The 24994-nt window shown below is 44.8% G+C and overlaps 2 protein-coding genes across 3 annotated transcripts; one reads left to right on the top strand and one right to left on the bottom strand.

The window, feature by feature from the left end:
• Positions 1–1989: 1989 nt before the first annotated feature.
• Positions 1990–10050, bottom strand: mthfr (methylenetetrahydrofolate reductase (NAD(P)H)). 2 transcript variants are annotated; one of them, XM_036533674.1, is made up of 12 exons: positions 10029–10050; positions 6381–6643; positions 5819–6057; positions 5580–5690; positions 5257–5450; positions 4760–5010; positions 4494–4628; positions 4052–4232; positions 3701–3883; positions 3325–3426; positions 3116–3235; positions 1990–2774 (listed from the first exon to the last, which is right to left on the bottom strand). In XM_036533674.1, exons 2-12 carry the CDS (start codon positions 6626–6628, stop codon positions 2571–2573), a joined length of 1968 nt encoding a protein of 655 aa, XP_036389567.1. In that variant the 5' UTR covers positions 6629–6643; positions 10029–10050; the 3' UTR covers positions 1990–2570. The 2 variants fall into 2 exon arrangements, with proteins under 2 accessions (XP_036389567.1, XP_036389566.1); XM_036533673.1 differs by lacking the exon at positions 10029–10050 and adding an exon at positions 8395–8516.
• A 152-nt stretch (positions 10051–10202) lies between these two features.
• clcn6 (chloride channel 6) lies at positions 10203–23058 on the top strand. Its single transcript, XM_036534117.1, has 23 exons — positions 10203–10277; positions 11393–11452; positions 11737–11802; positions 12211–12276; positions 12415–12481; positions 12890–12996; positions 13383–13509; positions 13782–13849; positions 14064–14122; positions 14295–14427; positions 14719–14832; positions 15173–15339; positions 16104–16221; positions 16798–16927; positions 17390–17543; positions 18615–18771; positions 19387–19493; positions 19593–19779; positions 20368–20525; positions 21042–21198; positions 21462–21569; positions 22002–22127; positions 22800–23058. The coding sequence occupies exons 1-23, from the start codon at positions 10203–10205 to the stop codon at positions 22878–22880; spliced, it is 2592 nt and encodes an 863-aa protein (XP_036390010.1). The 3' UTR covers positions 22881–23058.
• The last annotated feature ends 1936 nt before the right edge of the window (positions 23059–24994 follow it).

Below are 24994 nucleotides of genomic sequence, written 5' to 3'. Positions count from 1 at the left end.
CAGGCCTATGTTAAAAGAGTTTCCTAGTACTATATTACCCACGGTGTAGTAAGCTCAGACTGTAATTACAGAATCTGGGAGGCGCATGAAAATGAACATTGCAAACGTTTTTTGCACTGTAGTTGTTAAATAAAGAAGGCAAGTGGCCGATTGCTGGCTTTGTGGTATCCTTGATTTGTGGTTTGTACATGCACAAAGCACAGCAGAAATACAGTGACCCTTCTCCCATATCCCAGCTACAAACCCCCCCCACAGCACAGCTGAAACTCTAATCCACTGCAGTTTAGAATTTGTTGGTATAAAAAAACCAAGGCCAGATTGGATCAAAAGTGCGAGCTACATAGAGATTTGAACTCACCTCGGGGAGATTCTAGTTAATGTAGCTCGAACTAGGGGTTAACAGTATCAGGTGTGTGGTTTCTTGTAAGTCATTTGTTTGATTCATTCCAGTCCTGGTATTTGATACTAAGTAGCCCTACATTACATCCAGTATTTGTAAATGAGTTAGCTGGTGTTACTCCACGCCAGCACACATGTGGTACAACTTGAACTGAAGCCAACCAGTTGCATGCATTTGGTTCAAGGTCATAAACTGGGTTCGGTAGATAAGAATACACAATATTGTACTCTGGCCAATGTGGACATGCGGGCACTCTACAACTTCGTGCCTGGAAGTGCAACGTTGCATCAGCTGATGAAAATATACCCAATCCTTTTAAGTCCTGACATGGTCCAAGTCACAGGCTTATCTGCTGTGTTTTGGGGTGTAACCGGTGCTTTTAATTAGGTAACTGGTTAACGTGGTCCTGGACTTTGTAACAACACCCATTCATTAATCAATACAGAGTAGGTGCACCTGATGAACTCTAGGATCACAAAAAAATGTATAAAAATATGACTGAAACAGGGAGCAGTACTCTTGCAACCAGAATTTTGTACGTTTGAATTCCACGTGGGGCAAGCTAACAGTAAGTTCGAGTGCCTCAATGAATACTGGATTTCTCAGGTAAATCAGATTCATATTTTACTTGTGCGTTTTAAAAATAAATGTTATTTTTGTCCCCGCCACAATCAATATCCCTTAAAAGTGGGCTATTTTGAAGGTGGAATTGCAAGACCAAATGTGCATTGTTTTCAAAATACTTTGTGCTTGCAAAGACACACATGCATACCAACCAACAGTGCCTTGGTAGTGCATGTAGTGTACAGGCATCAGTCTGCTAACTTGTTAGCAACATTGCTAGACCTGATATTAAATGACATCAAGTTTGTTAGTCAACAAGAGACATGCTGATTTTGCTTGTCAGAATAAACTACTGTTTTTTAAATACGTATACAGTAAGAATTTGAAGATGACAAGAGGAGCAATGAAAGCATCTGTTTAATAAGCTTCACTTACCATCACGATGGTAATAAATACGTGAACAAAACGTACAAAAACAATCAAGTAAAAATCTTTAAGGAGAACACTGTGTTACACACTTGCTTGTTAAGGCTTCATACAAAACCGGCAAGAGAAACAAGACCACTCAAACGTATCAAATAAGGCATATGGTCAACCAGCACTTTACAACAGTAATCACAAAATAATTCCCATTCACTGTTTTTTTTTTTTGCAAAATCATGAGGTTTGGTAATCACAAAGCAGCTGGCAAGTTTCCCAGTACTCTCCAACTTTGGTGCAGTGGAGTAAGGTTTAGTCAGCAAGCTTAATGCCGTGAGATCGGTTGCAGCCTTGTCTGTAGCTGTTTGTGTATTCTTTAAATTGCTGAAGGTTTTGACACCTTTCTAGAGAGCACTTGTGGACCAACACATGCACAGCATAATGTACTCCAACCTCTAGGCCCTTACTGAATATGTATAAAGAGGTATATGTGTACTGTAAGGGGGGCAGTAGCGTGGTGCAGTGGTAAGAGGCAGGGCTTGTAGCTGAAAGGCTGGTGGTTCGATTCCCTGCTGGGGAACTAACCCACAATCGCCTCAGTATATATCCAGTTGTATAAATGGATAAAACTGTAACCGGAATAAGCTGCTCTGGATAAGAGCATCTACAAAATGACAATTACGTCATGTAATGCAATTCCACCAGAAACACAGTTTGAAGCATTCAGAATCATCCATATAAAATGACACTTTACAAGTACAAAATTCACTATAAAATAAAGTATGTTAAACACGGTTAAGCACCACTTTCTTAGTCTTAGTCCGTCCTCTTCAATATTTTGTCATTCAGAAAGCACTGCCGTAGCTTCAGTGTGTGCGTCTTGCGTGAACGCACACTCCACGTGTCTATGTATAAATCAGATTCTTCTGCGACACGCTGCTTCAGAGCAAACAAATCTACTACTCCTCTCACATCACTGATCACTCCATTTAACATTCTGTGAAATTATAAAAATTGAAATCTGTACTTAGTCTTTTAATTTCTAAAAGTATACACTGTATACTACTGTTCTACCTTTTATTCATTAGTGTTTTAGAGTTCCTCTTAGCAGCACGGGAAGACTGTGTACTCGGGCCAGGGGAAGGATGGGGGTAGGGGTGGGGGGCTCAGCAGCAAGGGCACGTGTCTATTCCAGGTTTTCCGGGGGCGAGTCCAGCAGCTCAAACATGTCGTCAATCACCTGCCACAGGCAGTTGTCCAGGGGGAAGTCGTTGTCCACCAGGTTGACGAGGTAGTAGTTGTCGTGGATGTACTGGATGATCATGCGCGACGGGGACTCCTCTTCATACAGCTTGGCCCACTGCTCAATCCACAGGCCAAAGGCCTCATCCTGCCAATAAAACAAGTCTTCAGCTTCCTTCTTTATCAGGGAATTCCACCTATCATGATAGCGCTTTCTGTCTGTAGATTTTTGTTTTTCGCTACTGTTCTTACAATCGAAATATTCAAGTGGTTCATGGAACCATGTGAACTGTGAGAAGGCTTGTGAGTGGGTTTTTGTCAGAGGATTCACCATTATTGCCATTACGCCACAGCTCTATGCATTTGTCCCTGTTTAAATGGAGATCAAGCAGCTTACTGAAAATCATTTCCTCTAAATGAGTACGTTTACGAGATGTATGATGTGTGCGCTAAAACCATGACCGCTCTTTAATTCTGATGAGGAATTACCTTCCAGTACATGAAGCTGACTGGATCCACCACAGTCGGCTGAACAATCTCCCGCCCAGGGAATATGCCCCATGTGACAGCGTTAGGCTGCATGTCGTGGGCATTGGTGGTGTTCTGACCCTGGGAAACCAGAATGAAGAGATTTAACTCAACATGACAGCCAGCACACCATTCCCTGCAGAGACTTCGGTGGATGAAAGAGGTTTTACCTGGACATTGACGATATGGTAATTCACGCGAGGTTCGTACTTCTTCAGGACTTTAAGAAGTGCCGTCACATTTTCACTTGACGTGAAAAATTCCAGATAAGCCTGTTGGTTTGAAAACATCACAGGCACACGTTTAAAAAAAATTTCCACTGTAACATATATAACATGCATTTTAAGACCTGTGAACTCAAGACCCATACTACGAATGTAGTTTCCCTCATTACATTATTCACGTGTTTAGATAACATAGTTAAAATTTAACTCGTGGGAAGAGAGTGAGATTCACGTTACATTATTGTCATTTACAATATATTACAAAAAAATTTTTTAGGTGCTTTGATCGTGCACGTCACAGTCCAAGGTTCCAAGGCCTCACCTTCTGGAAGACGTATCCCCCAGCGGGGCCCCAGCCCACAACGGGGTCTGAGGAGGGCTTGCCGTTGATGTTGGGCTGGGAGTTTATGGTCAGAATGCCACGCCGGTTCACTTTTTCCAGCTCGTCTTTCAAAAGGTTGGTCTCAGGGGCCAAAGGGTCATCGTTCCATGGCAAACACATCACCTAAAATAAAAAAAAAAAAGGAGTTCAGCAATTATCCTGTATGAACATGGGGCAACATTCCCCTCCCTACAAACTGCTGCAGAAGGACAGACACAGACTTCGCCCCCATCTTACAAGATGCATACATTTTCAATCTGTAGGTTAACGGAACATGCAAGGTTCTGTTACCTTGTGTCCATTGCGGTTGGGCTGGGCTGTGATGTAGTTGGTAAACACCTCGAATACACTCTCCTCGCTCATAAGCTCCTCTCCCCACATCTTCAGTAAGGCATCTTTGGAAGACTTGCTCTTTAGGTAGAACAGGTAGTAATCATTCAGCTCACCGAAGGCTGGAGAGGATGAGTTTCCCCTAACGGTTGAGAAAACAAGATCATTATCTTTAAGGTCCCTTGCTTATCCAGCATATCAGACTGAGTTTATCAGCTTCCACTGATATAGGCTGTATGCATGTTCCTTATCCGATTGCACGAAACCACTCCTGCACTAGTCAAATAACCAACTTGTTACTACTAAATGATGACTCTAAAACTGTAAACAGTATATGGTGAATAACATTTACAATGCAATGAACTCCTTTATGCAAATCCAAAAAAAAAAAAAACACACACACCATCTTCCATTGGGGAACTCATCCCAGTCTTGAGTTCTGTAGATGTAGCTCTTTGGTCTTGAGGCCCAGAATATCGGCCGGACATCCTCCACTTTGCGCTTTGGATGTGCGCTGACCGCCCAGGGGAGTGGTCGCCTTTGAGAAGAGAAGCAGTCTTTGAAATAAAATCGTAAACCATTTCTCTTGTGACCTGTGAGTATTTCTTCCAAAATCCTGCATTTTAGCATCATACACAAAGTGATTCTTCGTAAAATGTATGCACTGACCTGGGGTCCTCAATCCAAAGGCCCAGCTGTCTCAGAACCTCCATAGTGGCCACCTCTCTGTTGAGCGTGTAGAAGTGGAGGCCGGGGACCTCCCCGCTTTCTAGAAGCACTTTGCACATGCCCACTGCCTGCTCGATGCCGTAGTTACGGATGGCAGCATCGTTGTCCTTGATGGGCTCGATGACCTGCTTGATCTCTTCTGGCACCTCCAGTTTGGACAGCTTCACCAACTGTCGCAGTGACTGGTAACCCTAGAACCATCAATCATGAAGTCAAAATAGCGTAAAAATATATCCACAACAACTGAGTCCTTAAAAGCTCTCCATCTGTCTGCTGAACAGGCTCCAACTGGATTCAAAAAGAAAATTCACACTCTGTGCAATATCTGTGCATGTGTCAAATGGATTTTTCTAAATAAAACGGTCAAAGCGCATCAACTTCAAGCATCTCCTAAGACTTCCACCCATGTGAAAGAGGTGTGTCTGTGTTCTCATTACCTGAATGGGAAAGATTCCAGGCAAAATAGGGCAGGTGATGCCGATTGCCCTGCAATCCCTGACAAATTTGAGGAAAGTGTCAGCGCAGAAGAAGAGCTGGGTGATGATGAAGTCGGCCCCGGCGTCCACCTTCTCCTTCAGGTGCATCAGGTCGTCTTCGTAGCTCGCTGCCTCCGGATGCCCCGTGGGGTACCCTTTTTCAGCCAAAGACAAACACCACCACCTACATCAACCCATGTGGCTCCTTCTTCTAATACTGTCTGTGGTCTCTATACACTCAGAGGCAAAAAATTAGACTGTTGCTGAAGCTGCCAAAGGCTTACCGGCGACACAAATGTCAAAGTAGTCATCAAACTCGCAGCGGATGTGTTTGACCAGGTCTGTGGCATAGTTAAAACCTCCTTCTTCTTCCTCCCACTTGTCTTCCATGGGATCTAATGGCAAAGTACACAAACATTCATTCAATGCACTCAAGTTTGCCAGGCTTTCCTGCACAACCTCTGGAGTTCCTCCCCCATGAGCCTGAGATGGCTGACGCAAGCTAAGGTTGTATCTGGCATACCTCCCCTGAGGGCCATGATGTTCTTCAGGCCCAGGCGCTTGGCTTTTCTCAGGTGAGCGGTGATCTTCTCCTTGGTCTGGTTGCAGCAGGTCAGGTGCAGGATGCTCTCCAGGCCGCAGTAGTTCACAGCCGTACTGGCAATCATTATGGAGGACGTCTCTTTGTCCGACCCGGGATCCCCCGCCGGGTGCCAGGTGATGTCAATGAACAGCGGGCCCCCGGATCCCATTCGATCAAACCTGCAAGACCGGGGAACAAGAAGCCTGAGCGAATCACTCACAGAGGAAGCTTTCCTTAATGCTCTTACTGTATCAAACACTGTCCCATCTCCAAATGGATTTCAGTAAATCACTCTATTCCCACCTCTGGCATAAAATGGCAGCCATGCATCGCCCAGGTGGGTGACCGACATTCACTGCAGTGAGCTGAGGTCAGCCACACTCCACACAGTAAAGTGCTCGGATGTTTGTGACAGGTGCTACACGAATCCCACCCGCACTTTTAGCAAGAGACACTCAACAGGATAAACCACACGGGGCTCGGTGATGACCGGAGCACCGACCTGGAGATGAGGTTGACCGCTCCGCTGGCGGTCCGCGGGGGGAAGAACTCCAGCGAGAACCAGTGGTCGCCGGACTCCATCCTGCGTTGCATCTTGTCGCGCAGCCGGTCGGTGCGGTCGGCGTCCAGCACGGGCGTGGAGCAGCGCGAGCTCTCCTTGGAGCTGTCGCTCCCGCTGTTGCTCGCCCCGCTCGAGTCGCTCTTACCCGCCTGCCACGCCCCATCAGTGCGCTGGAGCTGGTTCACCATGGTCTCAGAGGGTAACTGCGTCAGGGGCACAAACAGGCCGGATGTCACTCACACACGCCTCTGAGCCGAACGAATTCATCAATCAGTCTTTCTCTGCTGCTGTTCCTAAAGGGGGAATCTGTGCAAAAATGGAAATCGGATCTTTTTCTGGGCAAGTGCGTACACGCACAACTGAAAATTCCAGACTGTGACATGTAAGCCTACTGTATGAAAGTACAGTGAAACGTGTACAGCGTGTAACGTGATTTCACCTGCGGCTTTCTTATGACTCAGCAGGATCTATCCAGAAAAAAGCTTTTTTTTTTTTTAAAAAAAGGTTTTCCATTTCTCTGTTCCCTCTCGATTAAAAGCAGTTAGGACAGCTTACATCACTGCAGGCACAGGGTGGGGTTCTAAGTCTGACACGTTCAGAACGCTCACATATGCTTATCATAAAATGCAGCAATCTGTGGCCCAAGTTCTACTTTGAACACATACTATCTAAAACACCAAAAAGAAAACTTGGTGGGGTGAATAAGAGAAAATAAATAAATACCCTTTGCATGTCAATTGAAACCTATGTAAATTGCTCTGAATATGAGCGTCTGCTAATAATGTAATGTAATGTAATCTGTAATATGTTGACATCAGAAAAATGTGCAAGTGATAGCAGTTCATGTGGAGAGATGATATATGCGAACAACTGTAAACGGCATGTAGCTGTTCATTTAGGTAACATGCATGTACTATAACGTCAGAACACTGCCTTTGGTCTATGCAATCAGTCTGAGGCTCATGTGTGATTTCTAAGGTCGGTGAGTAATACCCAACCTCACTGCACCTTTTTTTTTTTTTTTTTGAATCGACACAATACATAAAAGTCCGTGACTGAAAACAGCATGCATATCTGAACCAATGCGCAAAACTGAATACATCATAAATGCACTGCGCTACAGCGGATTTGTGCGACAGAAAGATCAGACTAAAGTATGACATGAATAAAGTATAAATTACTAGCGCCGACAACTTTTGGATAATGTCATATACCCGAGCACAGTTCATTTGTACTGTAACACGTTAACAACTAAAATAACAGCACGCAATATATCGAATATTAACTATTTACTAATATATTAACTATATTATATAATATTAACTCCTAACCTGCAACCAGACCTGTGGTAACAGCTTAAACTTAGATGTACAACTTTCAAGATAGCTGCAATTAATTAGGATTAGAAAACACGTGGAAAATGCAGGAACATAAACACGCATAACGGCACAACATTTGGCTACTTAGCTAATTGTAGATACGTTTTCTAGCAAGTGACAAGTGCAATATACAGGAATTCTTCAATTAAAATGATGAATTGGGCTACATTCAACATGCTCGCTAACTTGCCATCTTGCACAGTTCACGTAAGGACATAGCTTGCTAGCTAGCTAGCTAATAAATGGCTAATGATAGGAAAGTAGCCAGTTAATATGTATTGTCTGATTTGAAACTGCTTGTAATAAAGTCACCGTAGTCATTGCTAGCGATAAATAATAAGAAATTAGGAGAAATTATCGTGTTGGTAACTACTGACACGATAATTCTAGTCCAGCTAATTAGCTAGCGTAGACCATGCAGCTCTTTGCTGAACATGCATTCATTCATACAAAGGATCGTGTAACGCTACTTAGCCAGCTAATGTCAAATGGCCAGGAAAATAGTTTGCATGCTAGTCAGCGAGAGAGCTAATTGTACAAATATTCAGTCTTGTACAGGAATTTGTTACACATACCTACAACTTCAACTGTCACTGGGATCGGTTTAAAACTTTCGAAGAAGTGACTCGAACCGTCTTGCTTCGCAGTTGCCGTACATCCGTTATGATCATTCATAACGTGCGCCACACAAGTTTCCTGCCAGGCGAGGCTTACTGGGGAACCGTAACGCTCCCGTCGGAGGGTATATACACCGAATCACGTGACAGTTTACGTAATAGGGCTTAAAGAAAACGCACTCCAGGACAAGTTCACGAAAAAGTACAAGTTCACGGCATGCATACATGATGATATAAGTAGGAAAGATGTAACCACAACAAGACAAAGCACACACAGTCCAATTTAGAAGTCCTGACTAGTTACGTTTCACGTCACCAGACGTAAATCGCAGTTCCGTCAAGAGATTTGTCGATTTGGCGACACACGATCAGCCCTTTGAACGATTGATGCAGCTAATTAATATCATACTTTTGCGCTCTGATTTAAACATTTAAAAATAGTATGGCACAAATTAAACGTTACAATGGTGTGTTCTAGCACCTACTACAGTGTTTTTTTACCATTGTCTTCTGCGGTTGTCAGAATGATAAGTGCGTGCGTGCCACATGTTAATGCTCTGTTTTGTAGCATACTGATGTACATACGTTTGCGTACATCCACTTTGTAATTATGGTACTTGTACTACCTGTATCACAATAAAATACATGGTAGCACTATACGAGCGAGTAGGGTATGTGAAGTTTTGGGCACATTTTTGGTATCTTATTGGATTTTGTTACCTGCTCTTACTAGTTCTAGTATTCATTTTGTGGTCACTTGTACACGGTTCAAAAGAGTGTGGTGCGACAAGACGCAGCGTTTTGCTTAAGCAATCACATATCGCCAGAGTTTTTTTTTTTTCAATTTAACGATGCGTTATTTTTAATGTTGACATTTTATGGGACAGTTGGCATAACTTGACAAAGTATGCAGTAAATACAGTCACCAAGTAAATGCGATCAAACATGTGGCACTGATGTGGTGGTGACACAGAAACATGCCCTCCACTGGCCAGGGCAGTGGTGTAATCAGATATTCTCCGTCAGAATAAATATCAGACCACACACACACGCTCACACAATGTGGTCTCTGAGTTTGGTTAACCAACAGGAAAAAAGTAGCTCAGTTCAATGCGTCTGTCATAGAGCCAACCACGACTTCAGCAAGTAATAACTTCAGAATACTCTAAATACACACTCCGGCAAGCCTGCAGTTGGCGTTTTAACAGACATCATAAGCCATAAACGTCGGAAACTGCGAGTGCGAATTTGAAGAGACCTGTAAACTCATTCACATCCAACTTAGTGGAAGCAAGGATGCAATATGTATATCAGATCTATCTGGTGTTTTTTGAATGGGGAAAGAGAAGAAAATTCCCCTTTCCTCGGGTACCCAAGCCACTCGGCCTGTCTGTGTTAAACAGCCTGTTATGATTCACGTACCCTGGATTTATTGGGTATCAAGAATTGCCGGGTGGCGTGAACTCTTTGTTGTAGACTAGCTACAAAAGTTATATTAAACACGATACCAGGAGAGTCAAAATCATTCGGTTAGGGAAAACGATATGCATGGAACTGAAACGGCACGAAACTACTTTCTAAATAATACTCACGCTTTTCCCCTTGCATGGTGTGGTTGTGTTAACCGGCACATTTAAACTTTTCCCATGCAGCGCCATATGTTACTTTCTCCAAAGACCATTGTGGCTTCACCACGTGACCATGGCCCTTTGTGCGTCACATGACACGAGTGTTGTTGAGGCGAGTGATCGGGCACTTGAGTGAAGATGGCGTGCTGTGGGAGCTGTCTGTGTTGCCAGTGCTGCTGTAGGGACGGGGAGACCAGGACGCCAGAGGAACTGGTACGATTTGTGAACGATCTGAGGTTTTTCTGCGCCTTTAGCAGCACGCTTTGGTCGGTTTTGTGGAGCTGTAATTGAAATGTTTTCCCTTGCCAGTTTGCCACAAGGTTCAGCAAGCAGGCTAGCTACACCCTCCGTTAGGCAGCCACAATGAAGCTAATTTCATTTCTAGCGGTTCATATAAATAGAGCTAATTTCTCTAGTATCAGCTGACTTGCTATCCCGTTAGCATAAACGGACAGGTTAGAAATCTTAAATAACAACTTGCTATGCAGCTGCTATGCTGTCCAGTAAATTAAGCTAGCGGGCAACGAATGGATGCAGATTTAGCTAGCTGGCCAGCTCACCACATTATTTCATGTGAAGAACGTTGAGTTGGCTTGCTGGCCAGCTTGTAGTGAAACCAGTTAGGAAAGATCTCTTATTACCTGTTATCGCTGCCAAGATCTCCGCTGTACTGTCTATGATTTCGCGGCGTGGCTAGTGCAGTGCACAAGACCGTCAGCATCATCAGAGCAGTTGTAGTTGCTCATTAATAAAAGGTAAATGGCATGACTTCAGTAGGCGAAGCATGACTCATGAAAGAGAAGCTGGCTAGCTGGCTCCAGAGACGCCTTGCTTTTGTTAGGGGCAATCAATAGACCTCGGTAGCCAGATTTTTATCCATGTGGCAGGCTGTAGCCACATCCAATGGGCAGGCTACAAAACCAGCGGTATAGCTGGATCAGTATTAATTGGTAGCTGCATACTACCGACGTGCTGTTAATCCACGTGTGAGCATATATTTTTACTGCTTAGTGGTTTGCTGGTTTAACGTTGTCCTCCCCGTCTCTTAACAATGAGAGATTGTGTATAATAAGGCGTGATCTTCCCTCTTGTATAGCCTCGTGGGACAACCACAGATTAATGTGACACTCCAAAATAGAGCTAGTGTATTACTTTTTTATTCGCATTGTTGATGTGTTGTATATAATAATTTAATATTTTAATTTTATGAATCATATTAATATAATACTTAAAAATGTCCATCTGGGCCTGTTAAATATTGCTTCCTGCTTTTGTTGGTATGTTGTAGTCACAGCGTTACATTTTTTGCATACCTGTTTTCCGGCCAGACAATTTTAGGAGAAACCCACGAAGAGGAAGATGAAATCCTGCCAAGAAAAGACTATGAGGTGAGAAAAAGAAAGTTAAACTAATCAGTTGTTCAATCACTTGTTCAATTAAATCATTTGGTGCTTTGAAACTTTGAGTTAAAGATGTGCCCTTACTGGCGTGAATGAATCTGAAAGAAAAGGAAGTCAAGATTTGACAATATTTGCCGCACTTACAAAAAGTAAAAAAGTACAGCCTTTTCCACTATGTCCCTCACCACTGATAATCGAAACACATGAATCTTCCTTTATCTGGTCAGGAACAGGAGGAATTTGATATGTTTGTTCTGGTGTTCTCCTGACAGAGCCTGGACTATGACAGGTGCATCAATGAACCATACGTGGAGGTTCTGGAGGGAATGGACAATAAGGTAAAATCGGATAAAGTCATATGGGTGCACCTTTCTGAAACATGGGGTTAAACAATACAACATAATACAGGGTGTTTTTAATATGGCCCTCTTTGTGCAAAACTATTCCAGAACTTTACAGAGAAATTCAAAGGAAGATTAAATTCGCTCAGAAGTCCATCTTAGATAGTGTCTATCAGATACAGTTTCTAAGTACTTAAAAATTCAGCATTTGCAGTTCACCATTCACCTCATTTGCTGTGCAATATCAGACAATGGCCTGTTTAATACATTTTTAAAGGTTACATGTTCAAGTATCCCTCCTAAAATCAGTTCTATGCCATGCTAATTAGCAGTTCTTCCAAATGTGAAGTAATTTTTACTCATTTTTAAACCAGTGTTGCTTCTGTTACCTCTACCCAAAAACAGAAAGCCAAAAAGTATGAAGCTGTGAAGTGGATACTTGTTTTTGCCATAGGAGTATCCATTGGTCTGGTAAGTATTTTTTTATGCATGCAAAATCTGTGGTTTCATGTATGTTTTTGCTCTTTGAAAGTTTAACCTTGGCTTTGAACGTACCCTGGAAATGTGGCTCTGGACAGAAGTACATGACAGCTTGTGTTTTCCTTTTAGGTTGGCCTGTTTGTGGATTTTTTCGTCCGACTCTTCACTCAGCTGAAGTTCAGACTGGTTGAAAAATGTATCTTTTTGTAAAGAAATTAATGCTTATAAAGACACATAATGAACGGTCTGCTAGCCAGTGCATATGGTTTATTATGGTTTGATAATGTTAAGTATTTGCTTTTGACAATATTGGCTAGTTCCCTTAATAAAATGAGGGCTAATGTATCTGTGTGGTTGAGGAGCTGGCTTCAGGTTCAGGTTCAAGTCCCAAGTGGGACACAGCTATATTGATCACATTATGTGGAGGGTAGCCTCTTCAATGAAGTGTCCACCAGTATAAATGGATTATATGCAAATATATATATATATATATATTAATTACAAGATAAGGCCTGTCTGATAAATAGTGTAATCAGTTAACTTCTGGTAGTTAGATTTCCCTTTTCTCTGCCACATGTTGTGCCTTGACCCCTGTCTGTCTTAGCTGTGAATGAGTGCACTGAGAAAGGATGCCTAGCTCTGTCACTGCTCGAGCTGCTTGCCTTCAACATGACCTTCATCTTCATCGCCAGTGTTTTAGTTCTCATCGAGGTAAGGCAGTCAAATGCAATTTGGTTCTGCCAGTACTTTTCCCTTTCACTGTATGGGATGCTTGTGGTTTTCACTCGCGTGACACGCAGTATGCGAGGACTCCAATGAATGTGTTTGTCTTAAAAAATGAGTGACTTTGGTCCTCATCTCCTGAAAAACATGTTTAGCACCTTTTCCAGTAAATGAACATACTTCCTTGCACCTGTGAAAGAATTTGTGGTTCTCTCCCTCAAGACTTGTACAATGGAAATTTTTGTTGTGTTTTAGCCTACCTACTGGCTCTTTGCCAGTGGATTCCACAATTTTTAAGCCTCTTAGCTGAGTTTGTCTTCCCTCTTAGTAGTTGTCTGTGTCTGAAACTCATTGGCTGGTGTCCCCTCCTGTAGCCGGTGGCAGCAGGATCGGGGATCCCTGAGATCAAGAGCTACCTGAACGGAGTGAAGATCCCGGGAATCGTGAGGCTACGCACCTTCCTGTGCAAAGCCATCGGGGTCGTGTTCTCGGTGGCCGGAGGTACAGTGTGCACCTCTAATCCCCAAACAGAGACAGGTTGCAGAAGGAGAATCATAGTGAAGTCAGTCGACCAAACTGTGAGAAGCACGCACAGCAGTTGGGTCCTTAGTAACAGCACAAACACTGGGTAGTTAAGCAGGCAGTCTCAGGACTCGTAGGTCTTCCAGGGAGTCACTGAGAGCAGCCCACAAAGCGTTCTGTGAATATGTAATCTGAGTGCACTTTGATTGGGTCCATGGTTCTGAATCGTGACTGCCGCTCTCGTTTTCCAGGTCTGTTTGTGGGCAAAGAGGGACCAATGATCCACAGCGGAGCCATTGTGGGAGCTGGGCTCCCTCAGGTAAACGCAGGTTTACAGTTCAGCGGCACACGAGCAGAACACCTTGTTATTGTCCCTGTTAATGAGCAGCAAAACGGAGAATAATGCGGAAATAACGACTCCTTTAATGAAGGGGCTTAGTCCATGTGCTTTTCTGAGACCTGAGACTAAGGGGGTGGGGAAGATGAAGCGCATATGAGTATGATCGACTGTTGGCCTGCTCTTATTTCTCCAGTTTCAGAGCATCACTTTCAAGAAAATCCGTTTTGACTTCCCCTATTTCCGCAGTGACAGGTGAGCCACATATGTCTACTCCCTGTTGGTTTAATAGTCAGTTTACATGCATATGATTTATCAGCGAATGATTTAAACGGGACTGTATCCTAACACATACAATGGTAACGCTGATGTTACACCCGTTGCATGGGTCATGATTAGGTCTGAATTTCTGTGCTTCCGCTCTCAGAGACAAGAGGGACTTTGTGTCAGCGGGGGCTGCTGCGGGTGTGGCAGCGGCTTTCGGGGCGCCCATTGGGGGCACTCTCTTCAGCCTGGAGGAGGGATCGTCCTTCTGGAACCAGGCGCTCACGTGGAAAGTGGTGAGTCTCATGACGCCTCCACCAGAGCTGTGTCTCAGCAGAGTCCCTGACCTTACAGCACAGAAAAAAGGAACTATGCACGGTTAGGTTTTCTTGTGTTCTTATGCTGACACTTTGTATGCAGTGACACCACTCTCCTGGTATGTGTGGGAGTAGCAGCGGTGTTTTGAATGTGACCTAAGGCAAAAGGGCTGTGTGTGAAACAGCAGAAGAGCTCACAGTAAAATTTCTGTTCCCCCTCACCCTCCCCACCCCCGCATCCCTTCCCATGATGCCCCTGTCTCCCCTCAGCTGTTTTGCTCCATGTCAGCCACCTTCACCCTCAACTTCTTCCGCTCCGGAATAAACTACAACAAGTGGGGCTCCTTCCAGCTGCCAGGGCTGCTCAACTTCGGAGAGTTTAAGGTAAACGCGGCCACGCGCCGGTCGTCCTCTCCGTGCACCAAGGCGTCAGGCGTGTGCGTGATGCCTGCGTGGTATGTCTTTTGTGTGTCCTCTCCCCAAGGGACAGCAGTGTAGCAGAGTGGTTAAGGAGCTGGACTCGTAACCGAAAGGTTGCCAGTACGATTCCCCGCTGGGGCACTGCTGCTGTACCCTTGGGCAATGTACTTAACCCACAGTTGTCTCAGTACATATCCAGCTGTATAAATAGGTAGCAGTGTTAAAAAAAAAAACTAACCTATGTAAGTCACTCTGCATAAGAGCGCCTGCTAAATGCGATTAATGTAATGCAATGCCTCTGCAGTGTCCGGATGCGGACAAGAACTGCCACCTGTGGACAGCAGTGGACCTGGCGTTCTTCGTGGCGATGGGAATCGTGGGAGGGCTCCTGGGAGCCCTCTTCAATTGCATTAACAAGAGGCTGGCCAAGTACCGCATGAGGAACGTGCACCCCAAAGCCAAATTCATCAGGTATCCCCCCGAAAGCTGCAGCCATTTTAAGCCGGGGAAGGCCCAGCAAATGCATCATAATGGTCACTGGCTCATGTCTGTGGAAATTTTCATTTTGTTTTTTGCTCTGGGGTCCAGCAATTTGACTTTAAAGCAAGTTGTCAGAATTTACCAATGTCTGGTTGTGTTCCTGCTTTGGTGGGAAAGCGGCCCCATCGTTGCCTTTGACATGGGGCGCCTCAGTCACTGATACTGCCACTAACCCAAACCCTCGGTCTCATACTCTCAATTGTGTGCACCACACTAAAGACAAAATCTTGAGCCTAGTTTGGCTGTATAGCCTGCTCATGTCTTTAAACTTCTTATTTTCTTATGTTCCTGGAATCAATGGTAATTTCAGAAATGGAGATAATATTCCATTGGCTCAGTCTGAACAGGTCTCCAGTTACTAGTTTGTGTTAGAGAGAGCTGAAGGCTGAGCTAGATCCCTGTGTACTGGTCAGAAGCAGTGTTCTGTTTAGCCGGGGAAGCTGGAATTGTAACCTCAAGGGTAACGCAGCAAAGATGGATTGGGCACTGGCACAGTGCTTTTTACCCTTGAGCAACTTAGGAATTTACTGAAGCGATTCCATCTCCATGGCTGGGTAATATGTAAGCCCCATGACATTCGTGATTTGCCTTCAACAGTAGCGTTTCCTAAGCAAAGGAACAGTAACGGTAAATAGAAATGGATCCCTAATGTGCAGGCCTAACCCGTTAACTGCCCTTTTCTTGGCCGGTGGCAGGGTGCTGGAGAGCCTACTGGTCACCATGGTCACCACGGTGGTGATATTCCTGGCCTCGATGACGCTGGGGGAGTGTCGGGACCTGTCCTCCCCCACCACCAACAACACCACGGCGCTGGTAAGTGTGGGAGAGTCGGCATGAGTAACGCCGTGCACGCTGCCAGGAACAGGAGCAGTCTGACACCACCCCATCGGGGAAGCATGGCACTTAAGGTCCAAAAGCTGCATGAGGCTATGTTTAGCGGTTCTGTCACTGTCTTAAATGAGAGTGCATGTCATGCCTCTGTTGGTATTTTGGATCTTGTGTTGTCCCACATGAGTCATCTGATCGGATTATGCAAATCTGGACACTGGTTGTCAAAGAGGTGTCCCATCAAAACAGGCTTCTCTTGCCCTGGTTGTTTGTCCAACCTTGTCAGCACCCATCAGCTGTACTTTATTCATGTTACACTTTTAAGAATGTGATGAATTTTTATACATTTTGGGATTAAATTTCAGTAGAAATAAGAGAGGTTTTGTTAGGTCATCTTTTTTATTCAACATTTTGATGGAAGTGTGTTGTGACAACTTTAATTTGAGATTGTTAATGCATTTGCAAAGCCATCTGTTAATTTACTTAAATACTACAATGATGGTAATGACAATAATTTAGAATAGTAAATATTGATTCTTTGTTTCTTGTATTTTTTTTGAGGTGTCGTTAACTGAGGATGTCAACTCCACCATCAAGCAGTTCTTCTGTCCCAATAAGACGTACAACGACATGGCGACTCTGTTCTTCAACCCTCAGGAGGTGGCCATACATCAGCTCTTCCACCAGGACGGTGAGATGTTCACTCAGTGTCACACCCACATACTGCGCATACACACTGGAGCACAGCACAGTGGTGTGATACACCCAGTGCTTTAATACAGATAGGCAGTCATGTCTTAATCCCAGTGCTTTAATAGAGATAGCCAGTCGTGTCTTATACTCCCTGCTTTAGTACAGATAGGCAATCATGTCTCACATTCAGTGCTTTAATATAGATGGGTAGTAATTACACTTTGTACCTCATTTACATTCACTCCATGACACAGATGGTCACATGCACATTCTCTCACATATTCACTGTCTCTCTGTCACACACACACACACACACACACCTAGTTTGTCTGTGCTCTACATGAGGTCAAACTGACCATGCCTGTTTACTGTTATTATTCATTAATTTACTACATGCCCTGATTTGGGTGACTTGCAGAGCGTTTGAAATGGCAGGACCGTCTGTTCCCCCTCGCTGCAGGTACCTTCAGTCCGGTCACGCTGAGCATTTTCTTCGTGTTGTACTTCCTGCTTGCCTGCTGGACGTACGGCGTGTCTGTGCCCAGCGGTCTCTTTGTCCCCTCTCTGCTGTGTGGGGCTGCCTTCGGCCGCCTGGTGGCTAACGTCCTCAAAATGTAAGCCGCCCTTTTGTAGCTGCTAACTACACTCATAGTTGAAGCTTGTGAAGAGTAGGCCATTTCTGTAGGTTCTGTTGTTGGGATGTCAACAACACTATTGTAGCTAGTACTATGTACTATGTTCTGGCTAAAGACGTGATCTAAGACCAGCTACACAGGTTAATGCACTAGTGATTGGCAAAATTGTGTGCTGTCTTCATCTGATGGTTCTGCTGAAGTCACTGAAAAATACACACACATACGTGTGTTTTGTCATTACAACTACATTTAATGACAAAACCGTTCCCAGCTAATACCCGGTTAGCTTTTTGGCTAGCTATCTAGTCACAGCTTTGTGAAACCCAAATCGTAATGTAGCATTTCTCTGCAGTTTCTACAAACTCACATCAATGGTGCCATTCAAATAGTAGACCATTTGTGGAATAGTAACTCAAACAATAATCATTGACAAACTGTAGTCTAATTTTGCATCAAAGTAAATATTTTCATCAGCATATTATCAATATTCATCTGTATTGACTGTAAATAGTATCTGCGCATAATATTGATCCATGTACGTGTAATAACAGAGACAGCCTGAAAGCATGCTGCTGTTCTGTGGAATCCAGCTACCTCTGTTTCACAGGCCGGCAGCAGTTAGCTCGCTAACTGGCTCCTGCCTGTGTACCGAGCTCATTAGCAAACTTTCCACTTCTGCGTTTGACCTCATTTTTCCCTCTGACTTCTGCTTGACCAGCTTCCCGAAGGCTGCGTTTTTGATGGCCAGTCATCTACGAGTAATGAGGCCGTGTTCCCATGTAGCGCCATGGGCCGCTCGCTCTGTACACCCTGTCAGGTTAATGGCAGTCGACTGACAGTGCCGTGCCGAGCTTCCCTCTTTCGCTGACCTCAGAGGGGTTCATTTTGTGCTCCTCGGCACATTTTTCCCCGCAATGCTAAAAATTGTCTTCCTCATTGCTCTGCCTGGAACCTGTTCCACTCCTATTCTTGTTTCACATTTGTCTTTGTCTCTCTCTCTCTCTGTCTCTCTCTCTCTCTCTCTCTCTCTCTCTCTCCCCCCTGCCCCAGAAACATTGGGATGGACATATACTCCGGGACCTTTGCTCTGATTGGTGCAGCTTCCTTCCTTGGGGGCGTGGTCCGCATGACCATCAGCCTGACTGTTATTCTTATCGAATCGACCAATGAAATTACGTATGGGCTGCCCATTATGATAACCCTCATGGTATGTATAGATGTATTAATAGATTTTTCTTTTAAAAGAGAAATGTAGAATAGCATCACAAGGGGAAAAACTCATAGTGGCTCCTTATGTATTTTAGAAAGAATATTGAAATTGACCTAAATCTGTCATTGTTACTGGTGGCTTCATTTCATTAGCTCCTCTCCCAGTTTCAACACACACCCAGCTCAAGATCTGAAGTGACTTACTAAATGGTATTTATGATATGTTTAATAATTTTGTGTGTATGTAGTTATGTACAAATGTATGTTCCTTGTATGTTCAGAGCATGAGAAATTACAGTACATTTGAATATAACAATGGCAAAGAAGTACAGTACATGGTACAATCCATGCAGCATGTAAATCTCTGCTATAAGAAGAGGATTTCTAAAATATATAATGATATAAAAGATTGAAGGACACAATTATTCTCTGTTAGGAGTTAAAAGATGCCTGTCTGTCAATAACTTAAAAACATTAAAAGTTCCAGGTTCACAGTGTTCAGGCAATCACTGCTTTTCGTACAGTATAATCAAAAAGCCAAAACCTCTATGGTATTATTGGCTCCAGTTCCTAACAGATATGAGTAGGTCTTTAATCCTTTCTTTTTTTCCAGGTGGCGAAGTGGACAGGGGATTTTTTCAACAAAGGCATCTATGACATACACATCCTGCTGAGGGGTGTACCACTGCTAGAGTGGGAGACGGAGGTGGAGATGGACAAGTGAGAGCGCCCCCTAGCACCCGCTCATAGTTATTGCTTGTTGGCCTCTGTTAACCTGCGCCCGCTGCCAACGGGGTGACCCTCCTCTTTTCTTCTCAGGCTGACAGCCAGCGACATCATGGAGCCCAACCTGACCTATGTGTACCCCCACACCCGCATCCAGTCGCTGGTCAGCATCCTGAGAACCACCGTGTATCACGCCTTCCCCGTGGTGACAGAGAACAGGGACAACGAGAAGGAGTTCATGAAGGGAAACATCCTGGTCAGCAACAACATCCGCTTCAAGGTAATACCACAGCTGACCAGTAGGTGGTGCAAATGCTCTATATCTCCAAGCAGTTCCTCCCAAATTTATCATCCTGTGCTGCTAAGTTTCACGTGGTTGCTGTTGAGATTCATGCCACTGAAATAGAACCATCCAGAAGCAGGGATCCACCGATGTTGCATATAGTAGCAGAGGTTATACAGAAGGTTGTTGTGTGTATGTGTGTGTGTGTGTGTGTGTGTGTGTGTCCATACATGTGTGTGTGTCCATACATGTGTCTGTACACATCTGTGTATGTATGTGTATATGTCTGTGTGTGTTTCTGTATGGTTGTGTCTTTATCCATGTTTGTGCGTGCACGTGTCTGTGTCTGTATGTATATGTGTGTTAGCGTATGTGTGTGTGTGTGTGTGTACGTGCGCGTGTGTGCGTATGTGTGTGTGTATGTGCGCGTGTGTGTGCGTGTGTGTGTGTGTATGTGCGTGTGTGTGTGTGTGTGTGTGCGTACGTGCGCGTGTGTGCGTGTGTGTGTGTGTATGTGCGTGTGTGTGTGTGCGTACGTGCGCGCGGATGCTGACTGACGGCGCTGTATCCCCCGGGCTCCCGCAGAAGGCCAGCGTTCTGACCCGGGCGGGAGAGCAGCGCCGGCGCTGCCAGTCCATGAAGTCGTACCCGTCCAGCGAGCTGCGCAACGTGTGCGACGAGCAGGCGGGGGCGGAGCCTGCCGACGAGGGCCAGGACATCCTGCAGCAGATGCTGGAGAGGAGGTGAGGAGAGGGGAGCAGGGGGGAGAGCTCATCTCCCCTCTGCTGCCCTGCAGAGCACCGTATCAGCACAGGTGGAGTCACCGTGTGCTGCGCTCAGAGTCCCGCTGAACTCACCACACCGCATTACACTGCATTATCGCCGTTTAGCAGACACTCCATTTATCCAGAGGGACCCGCATACGTTACAGTTTTTACATGTTGACCTCACAGGTGTCAAGGTGAAATTGACATGACATCACTGGCATTTAACAGGGGCTCTTATCCAGAGCAGGTTACATAGGTTAAATTGTTTATAAATGTATAAATGTTACTTTTTTACTCTTTTATACAGCTGGATATTTTACTGAGGCAATGCTGGGTTAAGTGTCTTGCTCAAGGGTGCTGCAGTAGTGCCCCAGCGGGGAATCGAACCAGCAACCTTTCGGTTATGAGCCCTTCTCCTTACCTCTATGCTAAACTGCCACCTCCTTGTTTGGCTTGTGAGTGCTGCATGTGCTGATTGCTGTGTATCTCCAGGCACATGCCCTACCCCAACCTGTACCCAGACCAGTCCCCCAGCGAGGACTGGACCATGGAGGAGCGCTTCCGACCTCTGACCTTCCACGGGCTGATTCTGCGCTCGCAGCTGGTCAACCTGCTGATCCGCGGGGTGTGCTACGCTGAGAACCAGTCGGTCAGTGTCTCGCATGGCTCCACACTGACAGTGTGTGTGGGAACAGACAGCAGACATGGCATCAGAGGTGCTATAGGGCGTGTTACTGTTGAGCTTACACACTGGTGCTTTAGGTCTTTCACTCATGGCATGTCCTTCTGGTCCTGTGTGTGTGTCTGTGTGTGTCTGTGTGTGTCTGTGTGTGTCTGTGTGTGTGTGTGTGTGTGTGTGTGTGTGTGTGTGTGTGTGTGTGCGTGTGTGCGTGCACGCTTGTGGCACTGCAGAGCGCCACTCAGCCCCGGCTCTCGTATGCGGAGATGACGGAGGACTACCCCCGCTTCCCTGACATCCACGACCTGGACCTGGCCCTGCTCAATCCACGCATGATTGTGGTAGGTCTCTCCGCCCCTGTCTCCCTGCACCTCCTCAAGCCTGACCACTCCATCAGAACACAGAACACTGGACGTTTATGAAGGAGGTTGCAGGCTTCAGTCCCAAGCATATTTCAGCTGCTGAATCCTTGAGTAAAATAAGATGAAATGTTGTATGAATTTGGTAATGGTTTGGTTGTGGAAGACACCCAGCTCAAGTTGAATATCCTCAGGAAACATCCAGCTTTGTAAACTGGTCACAAGTACTATAAGCTTTGTTTCCCTGTGCCCATTATGTGCAATACTAAATGATAATGAAAAGAAATATTACAACACTGGAAAAATCCTAACATTATGTCCCTGGGACAAAAGAGGAATGCAGCTTCTTTTGTCCTGAGATTGTGTCATGGGATGGTGCGGTGTGCTAATATTGTATTAATGCCTGTGTTTTAGGATGTCACCCCCTACATGAACCCGTGCCCCTACACAGTGTCCCCGAACACGCACGTGTCCCAGGTGTTCAACCTGTTCCGGACCATGGGCCTGCGCCACCTGCCTGTCGTCAACGCTGTTGGGGAGGTACGCTCTGCTGTGGAGAGCCCGTTTCCATGGCTGCAGCAGGCCGATCTTTAGTGTGGAAAGGCCAGTGGCTGTAGCACACTTTAGGTGTGCGTGTTCATAACGTATGCTTTTAACGCAGCCACGCTGACATCTTTCACTCTCACCATCTCTGTCTCATCGGCTAGTATGTGCATCATATTTTTAACAGTACGTTTTACATCACATTACAGTTATTAAAGTTGGCTTGACTGAAATATTGACCATTTGCTTTTAAAGTAAAGTGGGCAGCAGTGTAGCATAGTGGTAAGCAGCAGGGCTTCTAACCGAAAGCTTGCCAGTTCGATCCCCCCCTGCTGGGGCACTGCTGTTGTACCCTTGGGCAAGATAATTAACCCAGAATTGCCTCAGTAAATATCCAGCTGTATAAGTGGGTAACATAAGTCAAAAAACTGTCACCTATGTAAGTCGCTCTGAATAAGAACGTCTGCTAAATGCCAGTAATATAATGTAATGTAATGTAAAGCAAAGGTTTCCAGAAGTAAGAGTGCCCTCTGTTGGAGGTTTCTATCCTTTCTTGATGGTCCATTGATATCTAGTGCACTGTCTGCATATTGGTTACTGAGAGCATCACTTATAAGCATGCTGAAGAGGCTTTGTGTGGAATGCCCTGGTTTGTTCTCTGTCTTTCAGATTGTGGGAATAATCACCAGACACAATTTAACCCACGAGTACCTGGTGGCCAAACTCAGACAGCACTACATCACCATCTGAGAACCGTCCAAGCCCCGTTCACCTGGCGTACAGACCCGCTCCTAGCCTGGACCAGAACCAGGGGGCCCAGCTATGCTTTCCAGAACTTCCGTCATTCCTGCTGCACCACAGACTACACCACTACACCGCGGTATCTCGCACTAAACACTAGAAGGATCAAAGAGGTTCCAGAAATGGGAACTCATAAAACGGATCGAACCGTTTCCCGCCATCCCGGTTCCGCTAAGCGCCACAGCGAAAGAGCCTTTTAAGCTCCATGGTTCCTGCGTTACTTCTATGCTTTATCAACTACGCTTTATCAGTTACACTGTAGCACTTTTTATTTTGAGTTTTTACTGTTTAATTTTTTATTGTTGTATATTTATACGTATATCTTTGCACTAAAACTGTTTTAAACCAGTGATCTTTCCAGCCAGACTATGAGAAAATTACAGTTTTTTTTCAGTATTTTGAAAGCTTGGAACAGAACCTGGACCACACTGAAACAAGGCAGAAATGTGGCATTACGTATGAATGGAGAAGGAGGCATTATGCTTGTCTGTTCAAGGGTAACCCATGTAGTGGACAGACATTTGGACCAGCACCATGACATAAAAGCAATCATGATTGCACAGAGCTTAGATGAAGTATTTCTAGGAGTGAACACAGGTGAAACTGAATGTTCTTGGACCAGCTATCTTATGTTTCAACATAAGTTCAGTTCTGTTAGTGTAGTCAAGGATCAAAATAAGCAACCCGATCAAATCATGAGAAACTGTATGCCCTCTCCTAAACTGGAAGAGACTTCCGCTGTCTCAGTACTTATACTGTTATCTTCAGGCAGAGTTGGCACACTTTATAGTATATGGAGCAGTAATACAATGCTTGAGTCATAAGCCGACATTATGGGCATTAGGAGAATATAGACATATTTGGGAACCATTATGCTTTTGTGACGTTCAGCAGGGAGCAACGACACTAACGCATATCTCTGTCAGGCTGCTCTTCCGCAGACGGAATCCTCTCAGCCCATACTTGAGATTAGTGACATCACCCCCTTGTGATGCCATGCGAGATATGTGACCCTGTGACACTTGGAGAACGGACCAGTTAGATGCGGCAGAGCGCAGAACCAGTCAATACATGGCATGAATTAGCTTTAGTGAAGAATCCAAACTGAGGTGGTGGGTTTTTATAGAGGAACCAATGAGAAAATAGCGTAGATTAGTGTAACCAACCACAGGATTCGAACACCTGTATTTATGTTCTCAGCATTCCTTTTGATCTGCTTTGTGCTTAATGCGAGCATCATATTATTTAAGAGATTATTTTTGTTGTATATATTTTTATATGTTTTGCTATGATGTATTGTTGAACTGGGATATTCCTGATCAGTGGAAGCGGGTGATGTGGTTAATGATCAAATCAAAAGTTAGCCTATATCATGGGTTATGGTTAATGTATGTGGCTTTAGCCACTTTAGAGATTATCTTAGGCTTTTTTTTAATGGGGACGTTTGCCTATTTAATGTTTGTTAAGCGTTCTTATATTTCTGCACGTATGTGAGGCAGCAGGCCGTGCAGAATGTGGCTTTAGCTGAGCGTGTGTATGCTTTTATCTTCAGTATCAGAGCACCACAGGAACGGTTTGCCAAATGACAGCATGACTGACCTGTCACTGCTGTGGCTTCCTGCCGTGAAAGAAGTTGCACTGTGATGGAGGGGGAGTTGTGTTCATCTCGTCTGTGGTCGTGAGCGCACACACACGCGCACACACACGCGCACACACACACGCGCACACATATACACTGAGGACAAGACCATGGCACCGTAGTTCATCAAATAAAGATTTTCTGTTATTTGTAAAAACAAAATAAATAAATAAAAGTTTTGATTTAAGGAAAAAAAACCCCAGTGAATTGCCAGGAATGACTGGCAGCGAGGCTCATGACTGCAGCTCTCCTCAGGTTTGACCCGCTCCAGCGAAATGCCCCGCGGCTGTCTGATGGCACAGTGTAAACGTGTAATGTATTCTGATGTAACTAATGGACACAGAACATTCAGAGACAGGCCAGTCCTTATTTTTCCACAGGGGGACTAACGGTGGGAAAGCTGGTAACACAGCAGTAATTAAGC

This window comes from Megalops cyprinoides, chromosome 7 (genome assembly GCF_013368585.1).
Source record: "Megalops cyprinoides isolate fMegCyp1 chromosome 7, fMegCyp1.pri, whole genome shotgun sequence".
NCBI classification, from domain to species: domain Eukaryota; kingdom Metazoa; phylum Chordata; class Actinopteri; order Elopiformes; family Megalopidae; genus Megalops; species Megalops cyprinoides.
The sequence above is the reverse complement of the archived record's forward strand: the minus strand, read 5'-3'. Positions and strand labels throughout refer to the sequence as shown.